The sequence below is a fragment of the Scaptodrosophila lebanonensis genome, unplaced genomic scaffold (genome assembly GCF_003285725.1).
Source record: "Scaptodrosophila lebanonensis strain 11010-0011.00,11010-0021.00 unplaced genomic scaffold, SlebRS2 tig00000001-arrow-pilon, whole genome shotgun sequence".
In the NCBI taxonomy this organism is placed as follows: Eukaryota; Metazoa; Arthropoda; class Insecta; order Diptera; family Drosophilidae; genus Scaptodrosophila; species Scaptodrosophila lebanonensis.
The window spans coordinates 21,411,748-21,439,537 of record NW_022060529.1 but is presented as its reverse complement, the minus strand read 5'-3'; the positions used below and the strand labels follow the sequence as shown (position 1 = coordinate 21,439,537).

General features: G+C 35.5%; 1 protein-coding gene across 2 annotated transcripts in view; it reads left to right on the top strand.

Annotated features, from left to right (window-relative positions):
- Positions 1 to 2,717: 2,717 nt before the first annotated feature.
- The window catches only part of LOC115634645 (rap guanine nucleotide exchange factor 4), a 61,068-nt gene continuing 35,995 nt past the window's right edge, over positions 2,718 to 27,790 (top strand). The window contains exons 1-3 of one of the 2 annotated variants that reach the window (XM_030532502.1): positions 2,718 to 2,796; positions 8,090 to 8,232; positions 8,350 to 8,444. In XM_030532502.1, coding sequence (XP_030388362.1) covers positions 2,762 to 2,796; positions 8,090 to 8,232; positions 8,350 to 8,444 — 273 coding nt within the window. In that variant the 5' untranslated portion in view covers positions 2,718 to 2,761. Of the gene's footprint in view, positions 2,797 to 8,089; positions 8,233 to 8,349; positions 8,445 to 16,101; positions 16,245 to 27,790 lie in introns of those variants that run through there. The other variant, XM_030532503.1, reaches the window with a different exon arrangement.

Sequence of the window (27,790 nt, the reverse complement as noted above, 5' to 3'; positions counted from 1 at the left end):
AAAGAACAAGCCGGTAAACGACTTAAAAATAGTTTAGAAATTTTACAAAACCTTAATCCAGTTTTAAACATTTCTTAGCAACTTTTCACTAGCTGCACCCAATTTTAGCCAAACTCCATTTTGGCTTTAAACCGTATAAGTGCATTTACTCATGCATCAAATAACAAACTAATATTGTGCGTTCCCTAAACACCTACATACCCATCTACTAACTCCGCTAAATACTAAAATTATTTCTACCTATTGCCCACTTATAAGAAATACCTGCACTTGAATGTTTGACGACGAGATTGACCTAGTTCCGTACGAATTAAGATTTCGTATTTTTTGCTTCGTTTTCCTAATTTCAATCCTTTTCTTATATTATTACGTTTACTTCTGCACCAGAGAAGAAGAACTTTATTTCGAAGAAGTGGCAGGTAAATATATTTCACAACATTCAATTTATCTTTACATTTCTCTTAGCTATACAAGTCAAATGCTGAAGTGCCCAAGTTGAAATTAATGTGTGGGAAACTTTTCTAAAGCTCACAGCTAAAAGTTAAATTACGTATATTGTTTGGGCAGTGTTAGTTTTAGCGAATGAATTAAAATGGAAAACTTTTCCACAAGCCCAGAACAAGTGCAAGTTCCACATAATTAATTACATTACGGGCTGAAAATAAAATCACGAGTAAATGCGTTTTTTCTCTACCGCAAATATTAATGGTATAGTGAGTCTATTTGGTTCAACAAAACGGTTGATATTATCTAACAAACAAAGTAATGAGTGCTCATCACGAGGCACATCATAAATGCAGATAAGCCAGTTTTGCGCAGTCTTTCACAGCAGCGATTACCATAGATATCGTCCTATAAATGATACAAATGTATATTTTTTGTAGCATACATTGTGGCGCACTGCATTAGTATATTATTTTCCATTATAGCGATGTGCCTGACGACTTTGCATTTAGTGGAAGAACGGTTTTTTGTATTCCCCAGAAGAGAAACTAATCTCTTTAACATTATAAGCTTATAGATTCGGCACAAATTCCTATTCACAAAAAATTTGAAATATGGCTCAGTTTGACGCATTAAATAAATCGGGATGATACTGTATTAGCTTTGACGCAATTTGAATTGCGCATATTAGCGTCGAACTATATAGATAAGACTTAATATGCGTAAAAAACGAGGAGCTAGAACCGACTATGTGCATAATTGTTTACCATTTAGGGTTCGTAAGCAATCTATTTTTGGTACTTATGTAGTCCACGAAGCCATGACAAATAATATTAAGTATACACAATGTATTCACTATACATACTTGCAATAACAAAGGAAGTGCAAGAACTGTGCTTAACTGCCGATATCCTTGACTTAGAAAATTGCGCTCTTTTTCATGTTTGAAATATCATTCGCAACACTTTTTATTTTTGTCCTTCACAGGCTTCAGGATACACATACAATAGGTAACAAAAAAACACTAACACTTACACTGCATAGCCAAAAAACAAGATCTGGTTAGTGTCAGCCTGGTTCAAGGGTATGTGCAATAAAAGCTAGCTTTGTATGCTTTTTATTTGTAGCAAATACTAACTATATTTGTACTTATAGCGATTTAATGGAGACTATTGTTTTTTATTAAGTATTTTTCCTAGTAGAATTTTGAACTTATAATAATTGCTTAGGAGCCGCTGTACCATGTGGCAGGAGACTTAACATTATTCGTTTTTCTGACACATGAGGACACGGCTCTTCAAATATTTACCAACACAAGTAGTAACCACAATTTTAATAAGTAACTTTCAATACTCTTTCTATAGCTTCCTTATATTCTAAATATATCTGCAGCTCTAAATATTATAGTGTGGACTCTTTAATTGGTGCCATTTTCTTTTACAGTTGAAGTCGAAGTGATTTCGCGTAATCTTTTGCTGCCAGGCCGTCGACACTACGCCGGGCAAGAGCAATGGGACTTTTGGAGGAATGACAACCACCGCCTCATGCATCACGGCTTAGAATCCCCCAACGAATGACAACAACAAATTAACAACCAAGAAGATTTATTTCATGTTCGGAGCTTGTAATTTTTATTTCGCATTACATATTATTTCCATTTTCGTTAAACATCAAATGAGGCTATCGCCAGCAAACTCCAACTCGTTGTAAGTCGCGCGCGTTCGTTTTAAAAATGTTGGGATTCTTTAAAGCCTAGCAAAGGCTTCACCGAAGGCCACAGCGATTGCTACCCAACATCAGTCATCAGCAACAATGTCTTACAAAAAGTAAAAAAAAAAAATCTGAAAAACAAAATAAAAAGCGGAGACGAAATACCAACAGAGACGCTCACAGTGAAGTAAGACAGCCACAACTTTTCTGGCATTTTGGTTTTGCGGATTCCGTTTGACGCTCACACGTGACTTTAATTTGACAATTCGGTTACTTTCTCGGCAATTGACAAATGTTTGGAGATTCTGTGTTAAGTTAACATTCAAAAGTTGTGGTGTGGCCAAGGTTAACATTAATATTGTGTTTGTGAAACAAAAACAAAATGAACTCGACGTCAAAATTAACGGAGTTATAAAAATAACCTTTGGATTTAAAATTTAATACATAAACGAGGTTGAAATCAAAACTTGTAAAATAAACAGCATAAGAATATTTCTTATAAATATACAATAAACAACATTTATAAATATACCAATTCAATCTACGGTATATTAAAATATTTAATCACATATTTAAGTTTATAAGTGCTTACAAAAAATTGACAAAAATGGCGATGGAATGGATAACTGCTATGGACAAACGGTGAGTAACTTTATAGTCAGTCTCAAACCTTCGCTCCATATCTATATTCCACATATTAACAAACAAAAAAATATTGGGTTTGCCCATCAAAAAGATGCTTTCAAATTAAATACAATGTTGTAGTTTTTAAAGAGGTTATCGCACAAACAAATCAACTCAATTATGAATAGAATATTAATTGTTGGGGTCTGCCAAGAGCCTTCAACGTATTACATTTCATTCAAACAGTCTAATACGTACCTATATTCTCATCCAATTTCGTTTTAAAATTATATTATATAATACCTGTCGAAATATTTAGATATCGACACTTAAATATAACAATACTCTTTTAATTTTTATTAAGCTGAAATGAAAAGCGCCTGACCATCCAGAAGTTCTAGGTCAGTTAGTCTATTCAATCCCCGTTGATTTCATACTCCAAAAAAAGTTTTTCCGCTCTACTTAAAATGCATAGAATTTTCAAAACATGTACTCGTACAGTCTCATACGGGCTTTTATTTGTTATTTTTCGTTTTCGCGTTTTAAACATCGCTCTTTGGCCGCTGGAACTCTTCAAACTTGAAATCTCTTACTTTTTATTTGCCATACCCACACACACACACACACACACACACACACACACACACACACATACACACACTGACAAGCAAATGAAATGCTTGTCAAGCAATACAGAATGAAATCCAAGCGTAGCTTTTAAAATGTTGGCGTCATGCTCGACATTCATTTGTCAAAAAGCAACAGCTGGGTCCATCATTAAACAAGCTGGCTACCAGCAGGGTCCTTCGACATAAATCTACGCTCACATCCACACATCAAATGGCAACAAAAAGTACACAAGCATAACAAAACGAAAGCTCCTTTTTCAAAACTCATGCTATATTTCAGTTTTGTTTTACTTCATTTCGATTTGAGCGCCATTATATCGTTAAACTCCGATCTAATGGACCTTCCGCTTGAAAAAAAGCAAAGCAAGCAATCAGATTTGGTTCGCTTCAAAGTGCCATTGAAGCTGAAAACTGGGGCCATTGCGGGCCTTTTAAATTTCCTTAAATTTTAAATTATTAAATAGTACTCAAGCATATTTTATAGGTTTGTGCCAGATGGAATAAATCATCCAAAAAATATATCAAGCGCTGATCTTAAAGTTCTGTTTAAAATTCACTGTATTGCCGCTTTCAAAAAGAACGCCTTTAGGTTTAAGGCCAGTCGCAATGGCCACACAATCAATCAGCGCAAGGCTAACAACATAAAAATACAGAGCGCAGTTTTTTATGCTCTGTTCTGGTCAAAAGCATGTGGCCAATCGAAGTACACTCACATACCCGCTTCAAGGCACATGCGTTTCCCAAATAAACAAATACGTTCGACCTGACCCTCCGCAAAAAGGTCACGTGTGAAAAAGGACTTATACTGCACCCAAATGTTGACATTATTCTGATGGTGGAGAACGCGCGTGTGTGTAACTATATGCCTATATGAATGTGTTTGTATTTGAGTCCAACAAATATTTACATACGATTTTGTCATTTAATTTATGAAAGATTCATTGGAAAATCATTTTGATTGCATTTTAAAATCAGCGCAGCAATAAAAGCAAAAATAATGATATTTTGAAAAGCCATAATACAGTATGTGATCGATATAATGAACGTATGTATTTTATAAAGAACAACTCATTTAACAAATTAATAGATACGAAATGAGAAATTACAACCTTTAATATAACCTATGGTCTTAAGACTGTCGACTGAAAATTCGATTTGAAAAATCACTTAAAATATTGAAAAGTTCACTCAATCATGAAGTGTTGGCTTATACACTTAACTCTCAGTAAAGTTTTTGGGTCTAGTGCCATAAGGCTGCTAGTTCCTGCAGCTATGGGGGAGAAGCAACATATATTTAGAATATCATACTCGTGAAAAAAAATCAATTGGCTTGCCACTCTCGATAGCAATAGTTTACTGTATCGATTATGAATTGCAGATATACATTTTGCATATATTTATAAGAAAGCATTACATTGCCGAGAGTAAATACTTTGAATACAACATTAAATCGCCTTATCATAAGCTGAAAATCAATTTGCATTTTAAATATGCAATCATTTTAATGAAACACACTCTATAGTATTTTAAATGTCATACCTTTTGATTCAAAATTGTAACTAATATGAATTAAAATTGTCAGTTCATGTCGATTGCATTTTATTTATGCAATCATATTAACGAAACACACTATATTTTAAATGTCATACCTTTTGATTCAAAATTGTAATTAATATGAACCAAAATTGTCAGTGTGTAAACAGAAGTTTATTATTGAACCAAAGAAAATTGATTCTCAAAGATACAGCCAGAATTGCCGCAAACTTAATTATTTAAATTGAACACAATTAATGGAAGCCCCTACTTCAACATTTTACGCAAGTCGCGTGCAAATTGCCACAACTACATAAAGTCGGCAGCCAAGAGGTCACATTTCAAACGCTCAGCTTGTAATTCTTTGGCATAAAACCTGATAAATTCAGGCGGAGGTACATCTGCAGCGCAACAGTTTAAGTTGTGCGAACGTACTTAAGCTTAAGCGCATAATAAATCCTTGAATGCAAACGTAAAAATACTCTTAGCAGCCTCTGGGCCGAACACAACGCCTGGTTCTCCTTCCCGACCAGAGATACGAGAATTGATATTGATGATGCTGCTAAGAAGTTAACTTAAGTGTGAGCCAGCAATGCTAAGCATCTATTGGTCGCCAGTGGCATGCACATTTATCATACGCCACGTGTGCTGCTCGTGCAATAAAATGGGTGTGCATGAACGTGAATGGGACTTCAATAGCTCTCAAGCATTGTCCTTAGATCCAAAAACATTTCAGCGCGCACAAATTTAAGCGCTCTTAGTTATTTATTATGCAGCAAACTAAGCTTGAGTCCTTGCCAAATTCTGAACAATGCTTACATAGCAATTATAAAAAGCCGCTTTGCATTTTTCTACCAAGCCAATGTCAATGTGTGTTGCGGGGAAAAACCACGAAACGCCATTATGATAAACAACAATGCGTGGGTCGCAACGCTCTTCCGGTTTTGTGTATAATAAATGTGCGTATACAAGCACTCACACACACACACACACACATATATACTTGTAGAGGAGCACGCTCGACCAGCCCATATAGACAAGCACTTCAGACTGGCGCTTTTTGGCTAACGAGCAAGTGAACAAGATGGGCGTGCGCGCACCCACAAAGGGGAACACCAAATTACATCCTTGACTGCCACGCTTGCCAAATGAATTATGTATGAGCCTAGCCAGTGAGCCGCTTTCCTACCATTGTGGTCGGCACCGAGAGCAGCAACAACAGCAGTGGCAACAAAATTGGTCGTCGACCAAGGCAAGGAAAGCAACAACGGCGCCTAAGAGTAGACCCAGAAAGTAACTGGAAAATAGCTTTATAGTGCTTTCCTTTGGCCTTTACGCGGCTGCCGAAGGCCACACAAGGTCTAATACTAAAGTACTAAAGTAGCGTTATGCTTTCGCTGGTTTTGATTTGCATGGAAGCCTGGCAGCTTCTGACGACTTGGTCTTCCAGTTTTATAGAATTTTTAATTAGACCAGCATAACAGAAAATATCAACTTGACTGACTTTTTAATGCGGTGCATTGTTTTTTGTTATTTTATGAATTTAATTGCAAACAAGTGCAGCTGAACTTCAACTACGAGTGGTAGAATTAACTGTGTTGCCGCATTAAGTATATTTTAAAACACGACCGCAATGATGCTCGCTAAAGTTTTTACTGCTTTTGCAGCTAAACTTTTGGCCGCACGAGCCAAGTTTATTTAATTTGCAGTGCAGGCAAGGGCCGCAGAAATTATGAAGTGAAAAGGATGCACGGGTTGTTTCTAAAAATATGTATATTAATCTACCAAATAAGTATCATGACCTGGTAGGCAAACAAGTTCTGCTGCCGTAGACACACAAACAAACATACACTGCCATGAGGACAGTCCTTTTCCTGGTAAGAAACAAAAAAGTTAGGCTTGGTAAGAGTTCTGTGGTAGCGGCAATTAGTGCTGCCTTGCTTTTATTTTTTGCCAAGCTTTTTTTTTTGTTGGCACATTTCCGTTTCCGGCTGTGTTTACCTTGGACCCCTCTTATATTTCCCCATTTATTTATGCATTTTTATTCAAAATGGCAGCAAAGAAAAATACTGAATAAAGACATTTGCATATTTAATTAGAACACACGAACAATTCAACAGACACTGGAATTTTTAATTTGAGCATTGTTTCTCCCTTCGGGGGCTTTATTTTTTAGTCAGCCATGAACTGGCAATAGTTGCAGTTGCAAGAATGCGACACTCTGATTGTGTGCAACAGATTGTGTGCAGTGTGCACTTTAATGTGTTATATTGTCTGTAGGCACAGCATGAACTTGCCCCCATTGTTATTTCACTTAGAATTAATTTAAATTGTCATTCAGTGTGCTTCCTGCTATGGCCCGGCAGGCTTATTGCTGCTTTCCTGCCGTATGCAAAATAGTCTTAACATATTTGGAATTCCATTAATCGCTCGATGAGGAACTATGCATAATAGTTGCTTTGCCTATTTGAATAATCCTTCATTTGGAAATCAATAATTGAACAATTCATTGAAATAAGCTACACTGCTAATGCTAATATGCAGTTTCTGAGTGTGTCGCCTAATATCTCTTATGAGGCCATACTTGCTGCTGACTTTTGAATATTTACTTACAACACCAGGAAATTAGGATGGGAGACATATACTCAGGAACGAACTCACATTGAAGGGTTCCTGTTACATAGCTAGTTGAGATATTCCAGGCCCCAACTTAACCATTAAAATAATTAGTTCACAAAATTAGAATATTTTTATTTTAAAATTTTAAGAAAAAACAAACATCGCAGAGTATATCTGAATTAGTATAGAAACCCCAATTTGGGGTCAGAATGTAAATACATCATTGAAATCCCACAATAGGGAATTTGTCGTTAATGTTTTTCATAAAAACACACAAAAATGATTCTCAATAAAATATAAGCTTTTCTTTATAACTTAGTTTCAGTTTTCTTTGTATCAGAGTGTTGTGAGTGTACTTTTATTTAAGGTATTTGGGTCACTAAACTCGCAACAAGATAAATAATTTTATTGCACACAAATCCTTGAAATTCAATTGTTGCTTTATGGCTTAAGCTATAAATACTTAAGTGTATTTATATAAATAATCGGTGATGCGTTTGTTTGTTTGCTTTTCATATGGCCATGCACAGTCCTTGTGATCGAAACTTACGTGATGTGGAACTAATATCCTGTCGCTTGCGTCGCGTGGAGCCGCTCTGTCGTCTGCCGGGCTCAGCCTTGCAACAGTTGGCCATGTGTGGGTTCTACGAGGATTTAGAAAAGGGTGTAACGCGTAAGTGAGATTATTAATCTTAATTATATGCTCGCTCAAATTCAAGGTCAACCGAAATTTCTGAGTCAAATCATGTCATTACTAACACAATTTTCATCTCCCTTTTCGCTCTCACAGTTTATCGAGCTGGCGAGCAAGGACGCTACTGGTATGCGGTTTTGGGGGGCTCCCTAGAAGTCCGCTACCATGCACATGCTGATGGCGACGGGAAGGTAAGTGCACAACTCTCCCCCAATGACATAGTCAGCGTGTAAACATGCAATATTGCATCAACAGCAAAATATATAACCTGTACGTGCTGCCATAAATATAGTTAGACAATGTCAAACGTTTTATGGCCTCAAACTCACTAAACATCGACAGCTCACGTGCTACGTGGGTGACAAACTAAGCTGTCAAAACGACAAAATGACATGGTAGGAGCGTTAAACTACAGTCCAGCCTGATTAAGATTGATTTCTTTATTTATTTATAATTATTCTTTAATTATATTCTTTTCACCAACCAATCTTATTAGATAGTACATCGAGCTTAAAAAATATTATAGTACATCAATAAAATTCAACAAAAAAACAATAACTTATTACCAAATCAAAGAGCAAATGGAATGAACAGTTCTTGTAGTGAGAGACCTTTTCTGGGTTTCAAATATTTTGAGTTTAGTTACGTTTGGTGCTAAGCTTGATTATAGATTAATTTGTTACGCAATTCCCTTCAAACTATTTGCTGAGCTTATATTTGCGAACTGGTAATTGTAAATTTCCTGACTACTTGTATATTGAAAGAAGTCCGCCCGTCCGTTTTAAAGAAACTTCACTATAATCTATTACAATAGCAACATGAAATATACATCAAGGCTTGCACTCTCATGCTATCATGGCGTTCAATATTCTGTTCGACATAATTGCAATAACAAATATAGCCACAGCGGTAGTGTAGTGTAGTTGTTGTGTTGGCTATGCCCATGACTACCATCTGTTGTCTGTGACGGGCCTTTTAACGTTCCAACTCGCCTTGCGTTGATGGAGTTCATTTTTTTTTTCTTCTCACCTTTGTGCACTGGGCATTAATTTCCGCACGGATATTGGCCTGGGCATTTTGTTGTTGTCGTTGTTGTGCTGTTGACGCTTCTCGATATGCTTCGCTTTTGAAACCAGCCTAGTCGGGAAAAGGTGGATAGCTAGATGGCTGGATAGCTGTTAATTGAAATTGCAGTAGCACAAAGTGGTAGAGCTTAGAAAGGACTTACTTGTGTGTCAGATAGCTGGCAGTATAAGGTACTCGTACTAGTGCATTAAGTCCTAATGGCATGCATCCGAGACACCATCTGCCTACAAAAAGACTTGGTGTGCATGTTGTACAAGTTCATTGAGGCGTACGATGGATGCACTTGTCGCTCTTCTTTTAGCCTGGACATGACAAACAATTTCATTCGACATACACATTTCATTCTGTGTAAACACAATTAAAGGCAAATGCATGTGTATTTTGAATACGAAATGGCCAGATTAAGTAACATTCCGAGCTCAAAGCTAAATAGCTGGAACGTGCAGGAGAATACTTTAAAATAGGGAGGCCACACACATATAGAATACTTTATATATACTATACATTGGCGGGGGGGAAGATAAAACAATAGCGAGCAGGTGTGTAAGCCAGTCGAAGTGGCAGCTGCAGCAAAACCCTTTCGAAACGCAATTGGTTTTAAATATTTTCTAATTTAAAAGCATTTTTGGAAATTCGAACATTTTGCTAATCCTATTGATTACATTCAATAGTGCATGGCAATGGAGTCGACGATATGGTTAGCCATTGAAAAATATATCTAATCAAGCAATTTCATATGTACATTTTGTTTCGATTTATGATAAAAAGTGTTTATTAGCTTTTATTAAAAGTATGTAACTGAAGTAAAAATGAGTACATTCTAAAAGAGTTTGTTGAAACAAATCGATATCGATATGTATATATGCCTGTCAGTCTTTCTGTCTGTCTGTTAAACCTACATGGGTCAGACTTCATCAGGGCATTTTTATAATCTTATTGCATTTTGTAGCTATTCCCATTTATTGCCTTTGTACGAACTTATCATTTGTAATGTTTAAATACAACTTAAATAGCAGAAGCTTCAACCAACTAATGTCGTCTGTGCACAATCTAGAACAACGTTATTCAACCTAAAAGGCCGGTCGAATTGAATCTTAAAATGCATAAATGGCGTTCACCAACGGGCCTGTTGCCAACATTTAAAACATAATTTCCGGTATTTAATTTACACTTGACCCGAAATTCTTGACTCAATTTTCAAAGTGACAAATATTGCCGAAAGAAAATTTGTCATTCTGGACTGTAAATTATGAATGAAAAATTTTAAATATTTATGGCGACGAAGAAGAGAAGTCGAATAGAAATTGTTTTTTTCACTTTATGAAGCAGTGAGTTTAATAGACGAATGGCGCGTGGTGGCGCGTCGAATTAAAGCGTGGCGTGCCACACGCAAAGCCCAATTTCAACAGCAGACGAGGCACAGAAAATCATAAATTTATTGAATTAACCGAGAGGCAGAGCCATGGTATTGTTGTTGTTGTTGTTTATGTTGAAAATTAGGCATCAAAACAATCTAAAAATAAATGCAAGGGAAAACCCGAAAACAAAGACCTAAGGCTGTATCTAGACGAGTGTGACACGCACATCCAAACACAAACACACACACACACACACACACAATTAATATATTTGTATGCATGCAGATACTTAAGTAGATGTTGGCATAGATAATGCAGAGCTCTGAAGATCGCTATCAATAACGCGGCAATTAATTTAAAGTAGTGAGCGCGCGCGCATCAAAATAAAATATATACATACTTGTATATATATGTATGTACATATAGATCCCTGAATGTATGTACGATGTTTAATTTATGTGTGAGTTGCATGTTGGTTGTGACAGCTAGCGCCCATTTGGTGCGAGTTCCGGCGGATTTCCCCCCTTTTGGAGGGGTAGAGTCAGATGGCTCACGTGACACAGAATATAGAATACGGGTGCGAGAGCGCCAACGGAAACAGCGATGATGACTTGACTCACGCATTAGCTAATGTTATTGTTCTTGTTGTTGGTTTCAATTTTCTATTTTCTTCTGCTTTTGCTGGATGAGCTAATTCTTGTTTTGTTTTCATTTTTGTTGTTATATACATATTTTAAAGTATGCAACAACGGTTGCCGTGACAGCGAACTTAAGAAGAGCAGCAGAACAAATTGCATTTAATTTATCAACGTCCGAGTTCAAGTGGCAATAAAGCTACTCTAAAGCCCACAAGATTGCTGCTTCTATCAAGGCTCCAAGGGGCCTTCATTAAAAGTTCTAAGCCTCATTTTAAAGAAACACAAATTGCGCTTGCACCTTGGTTTTGGGTCCGAGTTGCCGTTCGTTGATGTTGCTTTTGGTGCCCTGCATGTTGAAATAATTAGTGCACTTGAAAACCGTTATAATTAAAACCAACATCACCTATGAATGTGCACTGCGAGAAACTTTAATTCACATATAAATGTGTATCTGTAGTTTTAGAGTAAGTTATAAAATTAAATCAGATAAAACCTTTGATTCAAATACTTCAACAGTGAAATAATAATTTTATTGATTTTATTATTAACAGTTTCAATACGATTGCTGTTATAATATTTCTTCGTTATTTCTGCAGATGATTAATAAAACTTTGATCAAATCTATTTACTTAGAATTCAAATTTTTTCTATTATATTAAAATGAATGAACATAAGAAAATGCTAAATGTTGATTGAATTAATCTATTTTATTGAGACTTATATATGAGTTTGTATGAGAAGAGTCCACAAAAAGGACACTAATTTATCAGCCTAACTGAAGCTCATTTACAATGGAAATCCATATTTTTTTGAAGGGAAAACTTAAATATTAAACAAACAATTTTCAAAATTAAACTGAGAATATTCTATTTTCTTTCAACTAAACATAAAAATACCTTCCTGCCTTGCCGATGTAAAATGTTTATTCCCAATGCTAAATAGTTTAATTTAAATTAATTTCTCAAGGATGCTTTGTGGATTAGTAACACTTCGATCAAATCTATTTGCTTAGAAATCAACTTTTTTTTCTATTATATAAGAAATTCAAAACTTTGCTTGAATTTGTAAATTAATCTTTTTTATTCAGGCTTAAATATTAATTTTTATGAGAAAAGACCACAATAAGGAGACTTTTTTATCAACCTAACTGGAGCTCGTTTACAATGGGAACCACTATTTTTTTGAAAAAAAAAAAACTTAAATATAAATCAAACAATTTTCAAAATCAAATTTTGAAAACTGAAAACATTCTATAATCTTTCAACTAAATATAAAAATAACTTATTGTCTTCTTGTTATAAATTGTTTATTCCTAATGGAAAATAATTTAACTTAATTTCTGAGTGTTTTGAAATTCATTTTGATAGATTGAATATAAATTTTACACATACTATACTTTATCAACTTCGCATCGATAAAGAAAACTGTTCCATTGGTATGAAAATGTGCGTTTTTTCTCCAGATGTAGCATTCTCTACGGCCCATTCTGCCCATTACCCAACATCATCAGCACAACACGATTTGTTCGCATGTCTTGTCCATGTCTATTGGCTTCCGCTCACTAGCGTCGCGTTCTTTCTAATAGTCTATTCTAAGATGCTTGTACTTGTCAGCTCTCCAGGAACACGCAGTTCTTGTTCTTGTTGTTGATGTTGTTTTTGTTTTTGTTTGCGAATGACGCTTGAATTACACGATTAATCTTTGTTAGATGCCCAGCTACAGGGACTGTGCGCTTTTTGTACTCTCCGCGCTGGCGTCGGCATTGCCTTAGCCATCATCATCATAATTTTCATAATTTTGGTTGTTGTGCCGACAATGAGCGCTTTTAATTGAAATGATTATATAATTATAGTTAGCAAACACGCCTGCGCATCAATTATGATATTTTCCTAAAGCTATAAAACTAATGAAAACACATTTTACAAATAGAAAAAACTTAACCCGTATATAATTACATATGTGGTACTAAGCCGCTATAGTTACTTCCTCAGACCAAAGCCAAAACCGTATTCTCATTTGGTTCGGCCAAGCACTTTTTACTTTTTTTTCAGTTTTAAGTTCAATGCTTCTCATACTATAGTATATGTATATCCGTAAGTTTTTGTGTAGGTGGGTTGGACCATGAAAAAAGGCAAAAACAGTGAAAAGCCACATGTTTTTTATGGCTGCGTTGTGGAACATTTTGTGTGTGCTCCTAATGGCTTTAAATAAATATACAGATGAAATGTCACTACAAATTATGTTTGGTGTGCACATTTTATTACTTTACGACTAGGAGAAAGTTATAGCATTTTTAAAACTGATATTATCTCGAAGCTACTCGTAGAACATAAAACAATCTTCCACGGCAAGTACAGAGCAGCTGCAGTGAAGTTTTGGTCAATTTTAAGAAGATAACCCCGTCCAGAGTTCCGGTTCATGGGGCGAAGGGTTACAAAAATAATTGCAAGTACAAGCAGAAACTGTCAGTTGGGACTTAATTGATGTCCAAAGTTTTACATCACATAGCCCTGTCCTATTTTCTTTAGTTTACTGTTTCGAGCCTAAGATAATGAAATTTTAATTAATTAATTGGGTTTTTATGAGCATTTTACATTTTTAAATGTTCTATTTAATTTTTATATTTTAATATATTTTTGTTGTTCCTCGATTGGGACAAATTAGTGTCTAAGCTAATTCCATCTTACTGTTGTAGCGAAATTTTGTAGTGATTTTTTTCGTACACAGATACTTTTCATTTTTCTTACGAGATTCGTATACTTTACGTAAATATGTACGCTTCAGAGTTTTTGTGCTACCCACTTACCTAAACTACCTGGGAGGCAGTGAGCAACCTAAATACAATTTAAATTTATTGCCACACACAGAAATTTCCGTATTTGTCTTATTATCATGGCCGGAAGCTATAGCAATCCACTTTTGGTTAAGACCACAATCAAAACATTCTGGTGACCTCTTTGGGCGCCGGCGCTCACAGCTTCGCTTTCTACGCCTGGCAAGCAGAAATTCTTTTGGCCTCAATTTGGCAATATTTAATTAATGACTTATTAAATTAAGCTTTCGAGATGAGAACTAGGTGGCGGCTAGCAGCAATCATCGTCGATAATTTACATACAGCGGACACATTTGGAAGCCAGTGGGGCCTGCAGCCTAACAACAAATCGAAGCAGGCTAGTTGGACATATGTATCCACATCTAATAGTAGTTGGCCTGAAACCAGAATGGCTGGATTTGATGTCAGTGTGCTCGGTGTTGGGAATTTGTTTTTATGAAGCAGTCAAAACAGCGCAACAACAGACTCAAAGCAGCACCGAAAATTGAAAGGTGAACATGTGCGGCACGTTGGCTAATCAAAAGCGCTTACGGCCAAGTCAGTCAATCAGTCTTTGTCAGCCAGCCTGGCAATTTCCTTCAGTTTATCTAATCACTTAAACATTAACTGGCAATTAACATTGTTGTCAAATCAGCGAGCAGCAATACCATTGGGCTCGTCACCACTGATTAAGAGATGGCTGGGTAAATCTCTTCATATACATGTATCTGTAGCGAAAAGTGCAAGCAACTGTAATAAACAGTTATTTGTGTTTGACATGCAAACAGAAAGATAGATACGTGTATGCAGATGATGTTTATAGACCCTGCCGCGACAGTTGAAAGTGAATACTTGAGACAATTGTAGGAATGACAACAATTGTAATTTGTCGCTTTTCATTAAATGAAAGTGCAGTTTTGTCAACGACCCGAGTACGAGTATGTTTCTGTAGCTGGAGCTGTTCGTGCGGCTTAGGAAATGGAAGTGGAAATGGAAGTGGAAATGTAAATGTAAGCAATACAACAACAATTAGGCGCTGTCGTTGTTTTTGTTTCTTCTGTCAAACAAGTCGGGCCGCTAATCTCGCAGCATGCCCACATGCATATGCGATTGCCAGCCACCAAGCCAGCCAACACACGAATGAATGTATCTCTGTATCTTTCGGATACTTTTGCAGCCGCTACAGAAATTAATACGTGCTGAACAGTTCAACAGCACACATCACAGTCAACGCGTCGTCGCTCGTCGTGCGAACCCGCTGTCTTGATCGTTTCAAGCAGCTACGCTCTCCACGCGGAGTGAAAGAGTGATAGAGTGAACGAGTGAGAGATAGAGAGTTGGAGTGGTGGAGAGAATACTTGTAAGATCGCGAGAGATCTAGAGAGATCTTGGCTGAAGTCGCCAAAAAGTTCGCATGCGCACCTAAGTACTTCCTTTCCATTACTTTTATCTCATTTTACGTTCAAAGCGATCGAAGTTTAACAGAGTTCCGCATATGGCAAGACGTCGCGACCTTTTTCTCGCCCCGATCCACGCATCTGTTGTTATTTTATTTCATTTTATTTTGTCTTCCGTTTCGTGCGCTAGAATTTATGAGTGGGTGTTGCATGCAATATGCGCGGGCGTTTTAAATTCATAGCTCTGGTGCAAATTTGAAAGAAAGCTGTTAAATTATTAAAGTGCATTGCAAATCCAAACACAAAACAAAAACACAAACGTACATACATACTTGTATGTAAACAAAACAAAGCGTACGAGTTCTGACTGTAAATTCTGCATTTAACAATTTGCCAGTGTGTATTGGCATTTTTCGTATTTTTATTGGTAAAAGTGACTCATTTCGACTGCACTGTTTGTAAACAGAAAAAATCCATAGCCAATAAATGTAAAACTTGTAATTCTACGAAATTGCGTGCAATATTTACACATCCATGCGAATGTCATATTCGTATGTGTTTCCAAATACAGAGATCGGTCAATATAAAGCTGACCCAAGTAAAACGTAAAATAAATGTTCAATAAACATTACCTGCGTGCACACGGATTATCCACACATACATACATTACGTGCGATTACGTAAAACAAAACCCATTTCGGTTAGTATTCAATATTTACATATATAAAAATAGTATACATGATACATACATATACACACATACCCACATACATACATCAATTCACTGACTGTCAACTAAAGTGCTATAGCGTGCTATGCACTTTACTTTCTTTATCGGTATTGTGACCCTATATCAGCGCTATCTAATCTCACAATGATTGCACTGTTCTGCGAAAGCTAAGTGTCTGACTATCGGCTGATATATGAGCTAAATATAGCAGCAACAATTAAAGTCATCAATTTTAATAAACAGATATCCAATACAAGTATGTAGTACCATAATTCCATGAGTCTACAAATATTTTCATATTTCATAACAAAGTTTTCCTTTTGCTAAGTTGATTGTTGAAATTTCATTTCTTTCTTTATGTTTAAAATCGCTTTTCAGGCTAGACTTTTTTTTATCTAAAAGTATAGCTGTTAAGAAAAACTAGAAGTCAATACGTTTGCCACAAAATCATTAATATTGCAATAAGTATGAAAAAGGTCTTATGCTATTATCGATATTTGATGTATTTACTATATATGTCAGTAAAAGGAGTTTCTATTGTGTTATGTTTTCTCAAGTGATTTAAAAATGTAAACACTAATTCAAACTATTTATATTTAAATATTCATTTATAATATGTTTTTAATGTTAAGCAGCACATTCAAATGTTAGTGTTTAATGTTAAAAAATTTAATTTAGCAGCAACGGCTAATAAATTGAACAATCACGAAATATACATACATACTAGTATAACATACAAACATGAAGGTCAAGAGCGATTCATTAATTCTGCAAATACAAACTACTCGTGTTTGGGTTGCTTTGTTATGAGAGTATGGTTCGAGCGTCTGCGTAAATATATAAAAATTAAATATATTGACATTAAAAGTAAACACAATATTGAGCACTTCTATTAATCCGAACATTATATGTAAATAGTAGCGTTCTAATAATTAAAACCAAACAATTCCGATATTTTCCATATGCAAGCAACGGAAGAGAGCAAAAGAAGAGTGGAATCTACCATTCATATATGTGAAACATTCCAATAAGAAACATTTTTCGTTTATGATTCATTCTACTTTTAATCATATTTGTCTAAAACTCTTCTAAATACATGCCTTATTTTCAAAAGAAAATTCGTTTTTAAATATTTGCAAGATTTTTCGTAACCTATCTAGACAACATGCTTATAATATTAAAAATAAAAAAACAAAACAAATTAAAAACTAAGGCCGGGAACCTCGACTTTGAAATACTCTATGCATATGTGTAGAGCAATTACATAAATTTTTAAAAATTATTCAAATTGTTAAAAAAAACAACAAAATTGTAATAAAAAGGCAAAAAAGGCTTTCCGATCGATTTAAGCTCAAGGTATATGACTGCACTTTTACTCCAGGATTGTGTATACGCACTCGTATATGTGTCTATGTGTGCAGTATAAAGTTGAGTCAAAGCAGCAATAAAAGCTGCTGACAGAGCTTGGGCAGAGACTACATTTATGGTTATAACTGCATTTAAAATGAACGTATTACGAAACTTAAATTCATGTACAGGGTATTAATAGTGTCAAGTTTTCAAGGTTTCGCGCAATTCATGGGACTTTATTGCTTCCACAAAACTATAGCACATATAACTCAAGTCCGCAGTATCAGTAGCTGGAAACATGATACATATTTTATGTTTGCAGTAATTAACGCCTTTTAACTCATAGTCGTCATTCGTTAATTTGCTGCTCAAAATTTGCATGATGAACCAACCTCCGTATTAATTTCAAATTCCCGAGCCCATAAAAAAAAACTGCGAGTTGTCGCTCTGAATTAAAGCGCACACCGAAATGCCGACAGCAAACAATTTAAATCAACTGATTAAAATGGCCGCAAAACGAAACGAAATAAAACGCGTCTGGTATTGAATGTACAAATCGGAATGATTGATTGTTATTATGATTACGGAATGCCAATACTCTTTGGCACTCTGATTAAAAGCCAGTGAATACAACGCGATTGAATGAACGGGCGGCCACAAAGCAGGAAAAAGGGCAATATGTATAAAATTATTGATATGGGGTCCCATTATCGATGGCTGGCTGATGAGCAGCGCAGCATGCAGCTTTCAAATATTTGACCATTTCGAATAATAATAAAGACAATAAAAAGAAAATCTAATGGCTTAACTATTGAGATTTATGTGATGGAAGTGTGGGGTGGAGGTGGCGCATGTGGCAATGCTGATGCTGCTTAATTAATATTAATGGCATGCAACAAATTAATATGTTTGGTATTCCCCTCCGGCCACGATTCTCTTGTGCAATAATGCTAGATATTGGCTTTTTATTGGAACGTTTTGTGTCGAGCTGATGCGTCGGGCTAAATGCGTTTGATGCGACAACAACAACCTTGTCAAAGGTCAAAGTGTCGGCCCAGCGTCCTCTGCGCAGCAACCAGCAATGGAATGTGTTTTCATGGCATATGTGTATATGTATATACACATACTACTTGTATATATGTGCATGTATGTATATGTAGCCAATGCACATTTTCTCAACAACTTAACGCCGAAGCACTCGTCTGTATTTACATACTTCGGTGAGTGTGAGTGGCAAGGAGAGGCACATCAAATACATACTAATATTGCTCATGTTTTTTATTTTTATGGATCAATAATTTTGTGTTGCGTGTCTGCATCAGCCGCGCAGCTCCCGAGATCAAGGCACTTTTCATAATCTCTAATAGCATATGTATTCAGCCAGACTTGACGTGTGGCATTCTTTCAAAAATCGTGTGAATGAACTTTATCTTTATTAATTTAATGCCCCCTTTTGAGTATTTATAGACGAGTGTATACACGTACATACATCACTTTCCATAGTTGCAATTGTTATTGTTGCCCATTCCACATCTCCCTCCTCCCCGTCACACAGTTGCTGCCACATGGTGGCATGTCTGGATGATAGCAGAAAGTGGCAAATGCTCGTATAACAATGGGGGAAAACTTTTACGCATTTATCCTTTCGTCAGCAACACCTGTGCACTTATTTTTTGGTTGCTTCCTTTGTCGATTTCGAAAACTTACTGGCGCTGAGCGCCTTGGCCTGACATTGAAACGTGCTTGAAGCCGATGTGATGAAAGTTGCTAATTGGCGCAAAAAGTTTCTGATTAAATTTAGATGGGTACATGCATGGCTGAAATTAGTAATAAGGCAAATTATAAAGCATCAAATGAGAAATCACTAAAATTAAAATAAATAATTGCTTTGCAAAAGTTTGAAATGAGTAAAGTTTCCGATTCGGCATGATTGCAAAACAAAATTATTGCATATATATATTGCATTAGCAATATAACAATTACAGCAATTAACTAACGTGTATGCACATAAAATGAGAAAGCAATAAAATACAAAGCTCTGTAGAAGTTTTAAGTAAAAAGTAAAACTAAATCCTAAATGTTTTCAATTGAAATCTGCAGACCTTTGTATATTTCTAGACTTTGTTTTTGTTAATTTGTTGGCTCCTAATTCGCAATAAAAAGTAATTAAATGTTTTTTAATAAATAATGATAGAACTGGACTTTAAATTTATAACTGTTTACTGGAATATACGTAACAAACAAGTGATTAAGTACGCCTTAGTCAGTTAAACTCGCTGTTAATACAATCACATCTAAATAAATCTCACGATTCATTTACAATTGGCTAACATTTTAAAAAAGAAACAACAAATAACGTAGATATACTCAAAATTGGCATTTAGTCTTAGCCTATGACTGAATATTCTTTTCAAATAATTAATTGCTTTTTTTGCTTAATTTTTGTAAGTGTAAACATATATTAATAAATAAAGAGATTTTTTCTGCTAGTCTGCACAAATATTTCAAGTTCAAGCAACAGAGGCGCCTCCAATGCCCATAAACAGCATTAAATTATGCAAATAGCGTGCTGATAAGGTGCTAAATATATACAAACATGAACACACAGATATCAAAACAAACACAGACACACACACACACACACACACACCATGCTTGGTTAGAAAAGCCCAAAATTCAAACGAATTAGTAGAGCATGCCGGAAAGCAACAGGAAAGGCATGGAGACGTGCGCCTCATAAATTTAAGCACACTCCAAAATTTCCAACTCAAACGTGCAAATGTGCCCAAATGTGCAAAGTGACCAGAAATGCAAATTTCCAAATGAATTTCCATGCTGCGTATGGCTTAAAATGTTTTTTTATGTTTTGCTTTTTGCATTTGAGGCCTGCTAGCGATGTATGAAAGCATTTGTATACAAGAGTTGTGTTCTTTTTTTTAAATTTTGTTCTGTGTTTTCCATGCCAATAAGCTTAATGGCAGCATTTGATGTCGATTACCATAAATAATAAAAACACAACGGCAGCAACAACAAAAACAATGGCTACAAAACAACCAAACACACGATAGACGGGGGCGTTAAGACTGAAACTCAAATTAGACATTTGAAGCTTCCAGCTGGTTAACCTTGCCAAGGCAACAAGGCACCCGAAACATTTGTCAAGTTCAGTGGCACTTGGTGGCGTCGGAATGATTTTCATATGAAATTTAAGGAAAAACTGTTTAACAGCTTCTTCTTATCGCCATAAATTAGAAACGCAAATTTCCACTGGTGCTGGCAAAACTTCACGCAAAAAAAAACAAAATCAATATTTGTACAATAGAGAATTGTAAATCAAATATTGCTTGCTGTTTGGCGAAAATTTTGGCGTTACCTTTTGTTCTTCTTCTGAGCTCTACTCTGCTCTGTTTTTTTTTTTTTTTCATTTTTTGGCTTTGTTGCTTTTATCAACAAATCGGGTTTACTCTGTGCTCTGCTTGCATAAAGAATTCAGTTAAAGAAATTTTATTTATTTTTTCAAGTCACGCCAAGGCAATATTTGTGTGTGCTCGCAGGTCGTAGCTCGGCAGTGGCTGACTGCGATACGCCCAATTTACATTTGGAGCAAATAGAAAAAATGAATAGAATGAACAATTGCTGGCATACTGGCAGCGGTAGCAGCAGCAGTTGAAGCTTTTGCTCTGCCATGGTAGCAGACTCAGCAGCCACTTCAGCAGCCCAAAACGGTGACAACTTCAAAAAGGTTTTTGTTGCCACTTTGCTTGGCCATAAAAGGCACTCGCAACATTGTTGGCCATTGTTTGAAAGGGGAAAACAAATACTTTTTTTTGTTCTTCTAGTAGACAGACAAGTTTGCCGAAAATGGAAATGCGAGTAAGCAAATTGTCTGAGTTGTTGAAATTTAAAAATGTAATACTATATATAACAAAATGTAGAATAATAATACATTCTTGAGCATGTGGACGAGGTTTCCGTAATGCGTATGATCTTCACGCAGATAGAAACATGTGTTCTATGGGCAAAGTAAGTGGTCAGACAACAAATGTTTAGTAAGTACTATATTTCATTTTTTTAACGAAACATTAATTAAATGTATATTGTATATTGTGTTGGAAAAGAAAAAGACTTTCTTTAATATAAATTTTACTTTAAGCTAAACTTTAACTTTATTTATGTGGACTCTTTTTCTTCAATCGGTTTATTCCTTATTACAAGATACGTTCAGTTTTTTTTTATTTACCGATAATTATTCCCATTTTACTATTTCTTAGAATTTATTATTTTTCGTATTATGCAAACATAAATCTTTTTAAAACCGTTTTGCATAGTTTTTGGATAGATTATAAAATGTATAACACATTCAGTTCTTGTATTTGAACATAATTGTTGTTTTCAAACTTATTTGCTGATAAAAAATTAATATCTTTTAAGGAATAAATAATAGACATCAGCAATGATTGGAACAAATGCTTTTCCAACCACCTATTGTTTGTGATATATAAATATACAAGTATGTATGTATAAAGTAAAACGTTTACTCAAGCTGTTTATTGCAATAATTCACCGTAAAAACAGCAAAAATATTTATTGATTCCATTTTTGAACGCGAATTGAATTTGATGTATTTTTAAAGAGAAATACTTTAAACGCGTGTATTTACATAACAGAAAAATTTATTGGTGGTACTTGTACATCTTTTAATTATATCTCTAATAAGCAGTGTACAAGTATATAAATAAATAGTCAAAATTTGTTTTTGAAAAAATATATTTCACTCTTAATTTTTCTGCTTTTCTTGCTTTTGGCTCAACTCTTCACACAACCATAAAAACTGCACTTTATATAGCTGCGGAATACATTTTATGGCTGACCGCAGAAATGTTTGCACAGCACGCGACTCCTTTTTGTGTGTATGTGTGGATATACATACTTGTATGCATATAGCCAGAACATGTCTACCACACAGTCATAACATATTGATTTTTTTTTTGTGTGTGCTGGCTGTATTGTGGCTCACATGGCTCTGCAGGCCCTGGCACGCAATGCGGCCTAATAAAAATTTCAGTTAACCAAAACAAAAATGTGTTGAGTTATGCAGCAGGCATAGAAAGCAGTCCCACATAGAGTAACAAACAAACACACACTCTACATATACACTATACATATTTAAATACATACATGTTGCATAGGCTGATGGGGATTGGCCAAATTTCTCACATGGTCCGGTCCAGGCCGTGCACGAGCAAAGAATATTACATTGATATCGGTCTTATCTTAGTAGGAGACCTTTTTATACCCTGTACCCAAAGGGTACAAGGGTATATTAGTTTTGTGCGAGTGCACATGGAACACACAGAAGGAGGCTTGGTAGACCCCACAAAGTATATATATTCTTGATCAGCATGACAAGCCGAGTCGATATAGCCATGTCCGTCTGTCCGTCTGACCGTCTGTCCGTCTGTCTGTCCGTCTGTCTGTCTGTCTGTATGAACGCAAGGATCTCCGAAAGTATAAGAGCTAGAATAACCAAACTTGGTATACAGATTCTCCTGAGACCGAGAAAGGACGAGTTTGTTCATTTTTTCTGATCCAACCCCCCACTCCCCCCCTATTACCAATTTTCTATAACTCCCATAATTCTTGGAATTTTTAACTTAAATTTGGTAGTCACATTAGGTTAATAATTATATATCCGTATACCAAGTTTCATTATGATAGAATGATCGAAAAGAAAGTTATAGCCATATAACCAGGCCCAATGCACACATACACACATATGTACAAGTACACAAACACGCATAAGGCACGATTCTGATGTAAATGTAAATGTATGTATGCATGCATGGAATATTTTATATTTAATTAGTTAATATTTAGTTAATTAATTAAATTAATTTAGTTAATTAATTAAATTAAATTAATTAATTAATTAAATTACTTTTTTGTGGGGTGGTACAGGGTATTTAAGAGTTGAGCCTGCTCGACTTTAGCATTCCTTTCTTGTTATTTATTGTATGCTGTAATATTTCATTATAACTTCTTTTGTCAGATATTTTATTTGCCCGGACTGTTTGCACCTTTCGGTGTGCATGGAAAACATGAACAGCAGTTCATGTGACAGATTTTATATTTTGTGTGATTTTCCTCACTGAAAGCTTTTGTAGATAATTAATAAATTCTCTCATGATTCAGTTGAAGATGTGCACGAGCATTGAATTGATAAGAGCCTTTTTATTTATTGTATGCTGTAATATTTCATTATCACAGATTTATTCAGTCATTCTACTTGACCCGAACACTTGCACTTTGTCCGTGTGCATAAAAGCAGCTCATGCGACTGGATTTTAAATAGTATTTTATATTTTGTTTGATTTTTCTCACTGAAACAGCTTTTGCAGAAAATGAATAAATTCTCACATGGTTCAGATCAGGCTGTGCACGAGCAATGAATATTACTTACAATTTGGTCCTTTTTATACCCTGTACCCAAAGGGTACAAGGGTATATTAGTTTTGTGCGAGTGCACATGGAACACACAGAAGGAGGCTTGGTAGACCCCACAAAGTATATATATTCTTGGTCAGCATGACAAGCCGAGTCGATATAGCGATGTCCGTCTGTCCGTCTGTCCGTCTGACCGTCTGTCCGTCTGTCTGTCCGTCTGTCTGTCTGTATGAACGCAAGGATCTCCGAAAGTATAAGAGCTAGAATAACCAAACTTGGTATACAGATTCTCCTGAGACCGAGAAAGGACGAGTTTGTTCATTTTTTCTGATCCACCCCCCCACTCCGCCCCTATTACCGATTTTCTATAACTCCCGTAATTCTTGGAATTTTGAACTAAAATTTGGTAGCCACATTAGGTTAGTAATTATATATCCGTATACCAAGTTTCATTATGATAGAATGATCGGAAAGAAAGTTATAGCCATATAACCAGGCCCAATGCACACATACATACATATGTAAAAAGTACACAAACACGCATAAGGCACGATTCTGATGTAAATGTAAATGTATGTATGCATGCATGGAATATTTTATATTTAATTAGTTAATATTTAGTTAATTAATTAAATTAATTTAGTTAATTAATTAAATTAAATTAATTAATTAATTTAATTACTTTTTTGTGGGGTGGTACAGGGTATTTAAGAGTTGAGCCTGCTCGACTTTAGCATTCCTTTCTTGTTTTTGATTATATTTACTGTAATTTAATATTTCATTATAACTGATTTTGTCAGACGTTTTATTTGCCTGGAGTGTTTGCACTTTTTCCGTGTGTATGGAAAGCTTGAAAGGCAGTTTCTGTGACTGACTTTATATCAGTATTCTGCATTTTGTTTGAGTTTCCTCACTGAGACCGCTTTTGTAGATAATTAATAAATTCTCATATAGTTCAGTCCAGGCTGTGCACGAGCAAAGAAAATTACGTTGAGTGAGAGCCTTTTTATTTATTGTGTGCTGTAATATTTCATTTAACTGCTTCGGTCAGTCATTTTATTTGCCCGGACTATTTGTACTTTTTCTGTGTGCATGGAAAGCTTGACAAGCAGTTCATGTGACTGACTTTATAACAGTATTTTATATTTATTTGTATTGTATTTTATTCGTTTTCCTGAGACAGCTTTTATAGATATTTATTCAAACAAAAAATACGCATACGCACTGTGTGCCACCCATTAATGGCGCCTGTCCCCATGATTTTATGCCATTTGCAGCTTTTCCCGCCTGCTCCGATTTAAATCGAAAATTTGAACAGCCGATAAAATGAAATTGTTCGCTCAGTTGCTTTAATGGTATCGTAAAAAAGGTTTGACTTCCAAGCGCTGCAAAAACGATTTGCTTTTTTAAATTGCAGCATACATAAATCAACAAATGTCAACCGAATGATGTTTTTCTTTCAAGATAAAGCGGCACACTGGGTCTTTGTCATCAGCATCATCATCATCATCGTTATTAGCATCATTGTAATCACCATCATCATCATCATCATCAGAGCAGTCAATGCTGCTGTCAGCAATTGGTGCACTCTGTCTCTTGGTTGTTCATCATTTGTTTGTCAAATGCCTACAAAAGCTGCAGGCGCTGACATATTGACCCTGAACTATACACATATGTACTCATAGGTATGTATGTGTGTATTCATATCCACAGTATGCATGCCCAAGTATGTCATGTCAGTCAGTTTCGAATGGTGGAAATGCGACAGCTGTGACTGTGGCCCGCCTGCTTGCAGCATTGTGTGCATTCTCTGCTATTCATCAGTCCCTCGCAGATTATTCCTGAATATGTATACGTTATTTTGTGGATCTGCACCCCGTTAATACGCCATTAGATTCATATGCATGCAACTCTGCCTGTTTGATGGCCAGCAGTTAAACAGTCAATAGAACAAACATACTACTATATAAAAGGAGACGGTTCATAAATATATTCACTACACCCCATACGTTTATTTATGCAAGTACTTGTATATATGTATGTTTATTCATGTATTTCGTTCGACACGCCCTTTATCAACACGCATCGGCAGCGCCAAATCAATATCGAGAAACTGTGTGCATATTCAATGCCAGACAACCACCATCAACCGCCATATCCCCCATTGTCTGTCTGTCGAATTGTCAAACAATCACAACATCAAATATGTCACAGAAGAAATTCAATCAGTATTTCTCCACCGTTACGCATCCAATGAACTTGTCAGGCGGCAACAAGTCGGCAGCAGCTGCGACGCTTCGGAAAATTGCCTGACAATTTGGGAGGCAGGCTGCTGGGACCATACCCTTTCAAGGACCACAAAAAGTTAATCACAGTGTTTGCTACGCAAAGAATAAAGCATCAAAAAGTAGTAAAAGAGTTGAGTATCAATTTTCCGAAAACCATTGTTATTTTAATATCCTTCATAACTTCAAAAATATTTCAATTAAAAATTGTCCGTGCCCTGATCGTGCCTATTTAAATCGTGATTTCTTAAAATAAAATTCCCTAAGCTTATCTACATACTATATATGAGTAAATGATTTATAATGCCAATGTTAATCCAGTTATAAAGTTGGGAATGATATAATTTCTTTGACCATTTCAACCAGATTCTGAATATTAGTTCTTAGTTAGTTAGTTGACTTTGTAAAAAACTTTATATAATAAATGATATAGGATATAAAAATATGTATAAACATATATATTAGGGACTCTTCTGAGCCTCTTCACAGCCAATCAAGCACTCGCCCCAAAAAAGATAAACTGGTTGACAGTAACGGCAGACACCAACACTACGCTTCTTACCACTACACAACTATTAACTCAGAAATAAAAAAGTAACCCATTAGCATAAAACAATTCAATCAGGCATCTTAAATATATTTTACTCGCTCCGAGGGAAAAGCTTTCGATTGTTGAAATTGATTGATTTGAACATTTTCAAACAAAATATCCATCAATTGAAAATAAAAATCCAATGTAAATTAATGACTGCATTTTATTTATTTATGATTTTTTGGTTCCTATGCCTCAACATTTTTAATGAGATAAACATGCCATCATAAATTGACAGTAATTTCGAAATATTTAAGAAAGACACGTTAAATTGAAATGCAAAACAACTTTTTGATTTCAATTCTGTTTTGATATATTCAAACTAGAACATTAATTTTAATGAAGCCCAAATTGAAGTACAATTAATGTGTCATCAACTATTTTTAAAAATAACTTCTGCTTTTTTAGAGTACCTTAACTACTTTTCTCAATTATATTTAAATCAAATGAGATGTTTGTTACACTTAATTAGAAGCACATAAGCCTGCTCAAAAATGTCCCCATTCCCTCAGTTTTCTGTGTGGTGAGGACGAATTTCACATTATTTGTGTGTGGATGTGGGTGTTCTGGCTTCTGAATACTCTTCTGTGAAATGCGAAACTCATTTCATGTAAGAAAATTGTGCGAGGACAGTAATGTGAATAGGCATTGCGTCCACGTGCGGCTTATTATAAATTAAACATTTGCATTATAGCCATTGTGACGCACATCCTTACATACGTATATACATATGTTTGGAGGTTGTTGTGTATACTATATACTACATATGTATATACAGACAATTACGTGTGCTACCGAGTGTGTGTTGATGATGACGCTGCAATGGCAAGCGGAAGGAAGGAAAA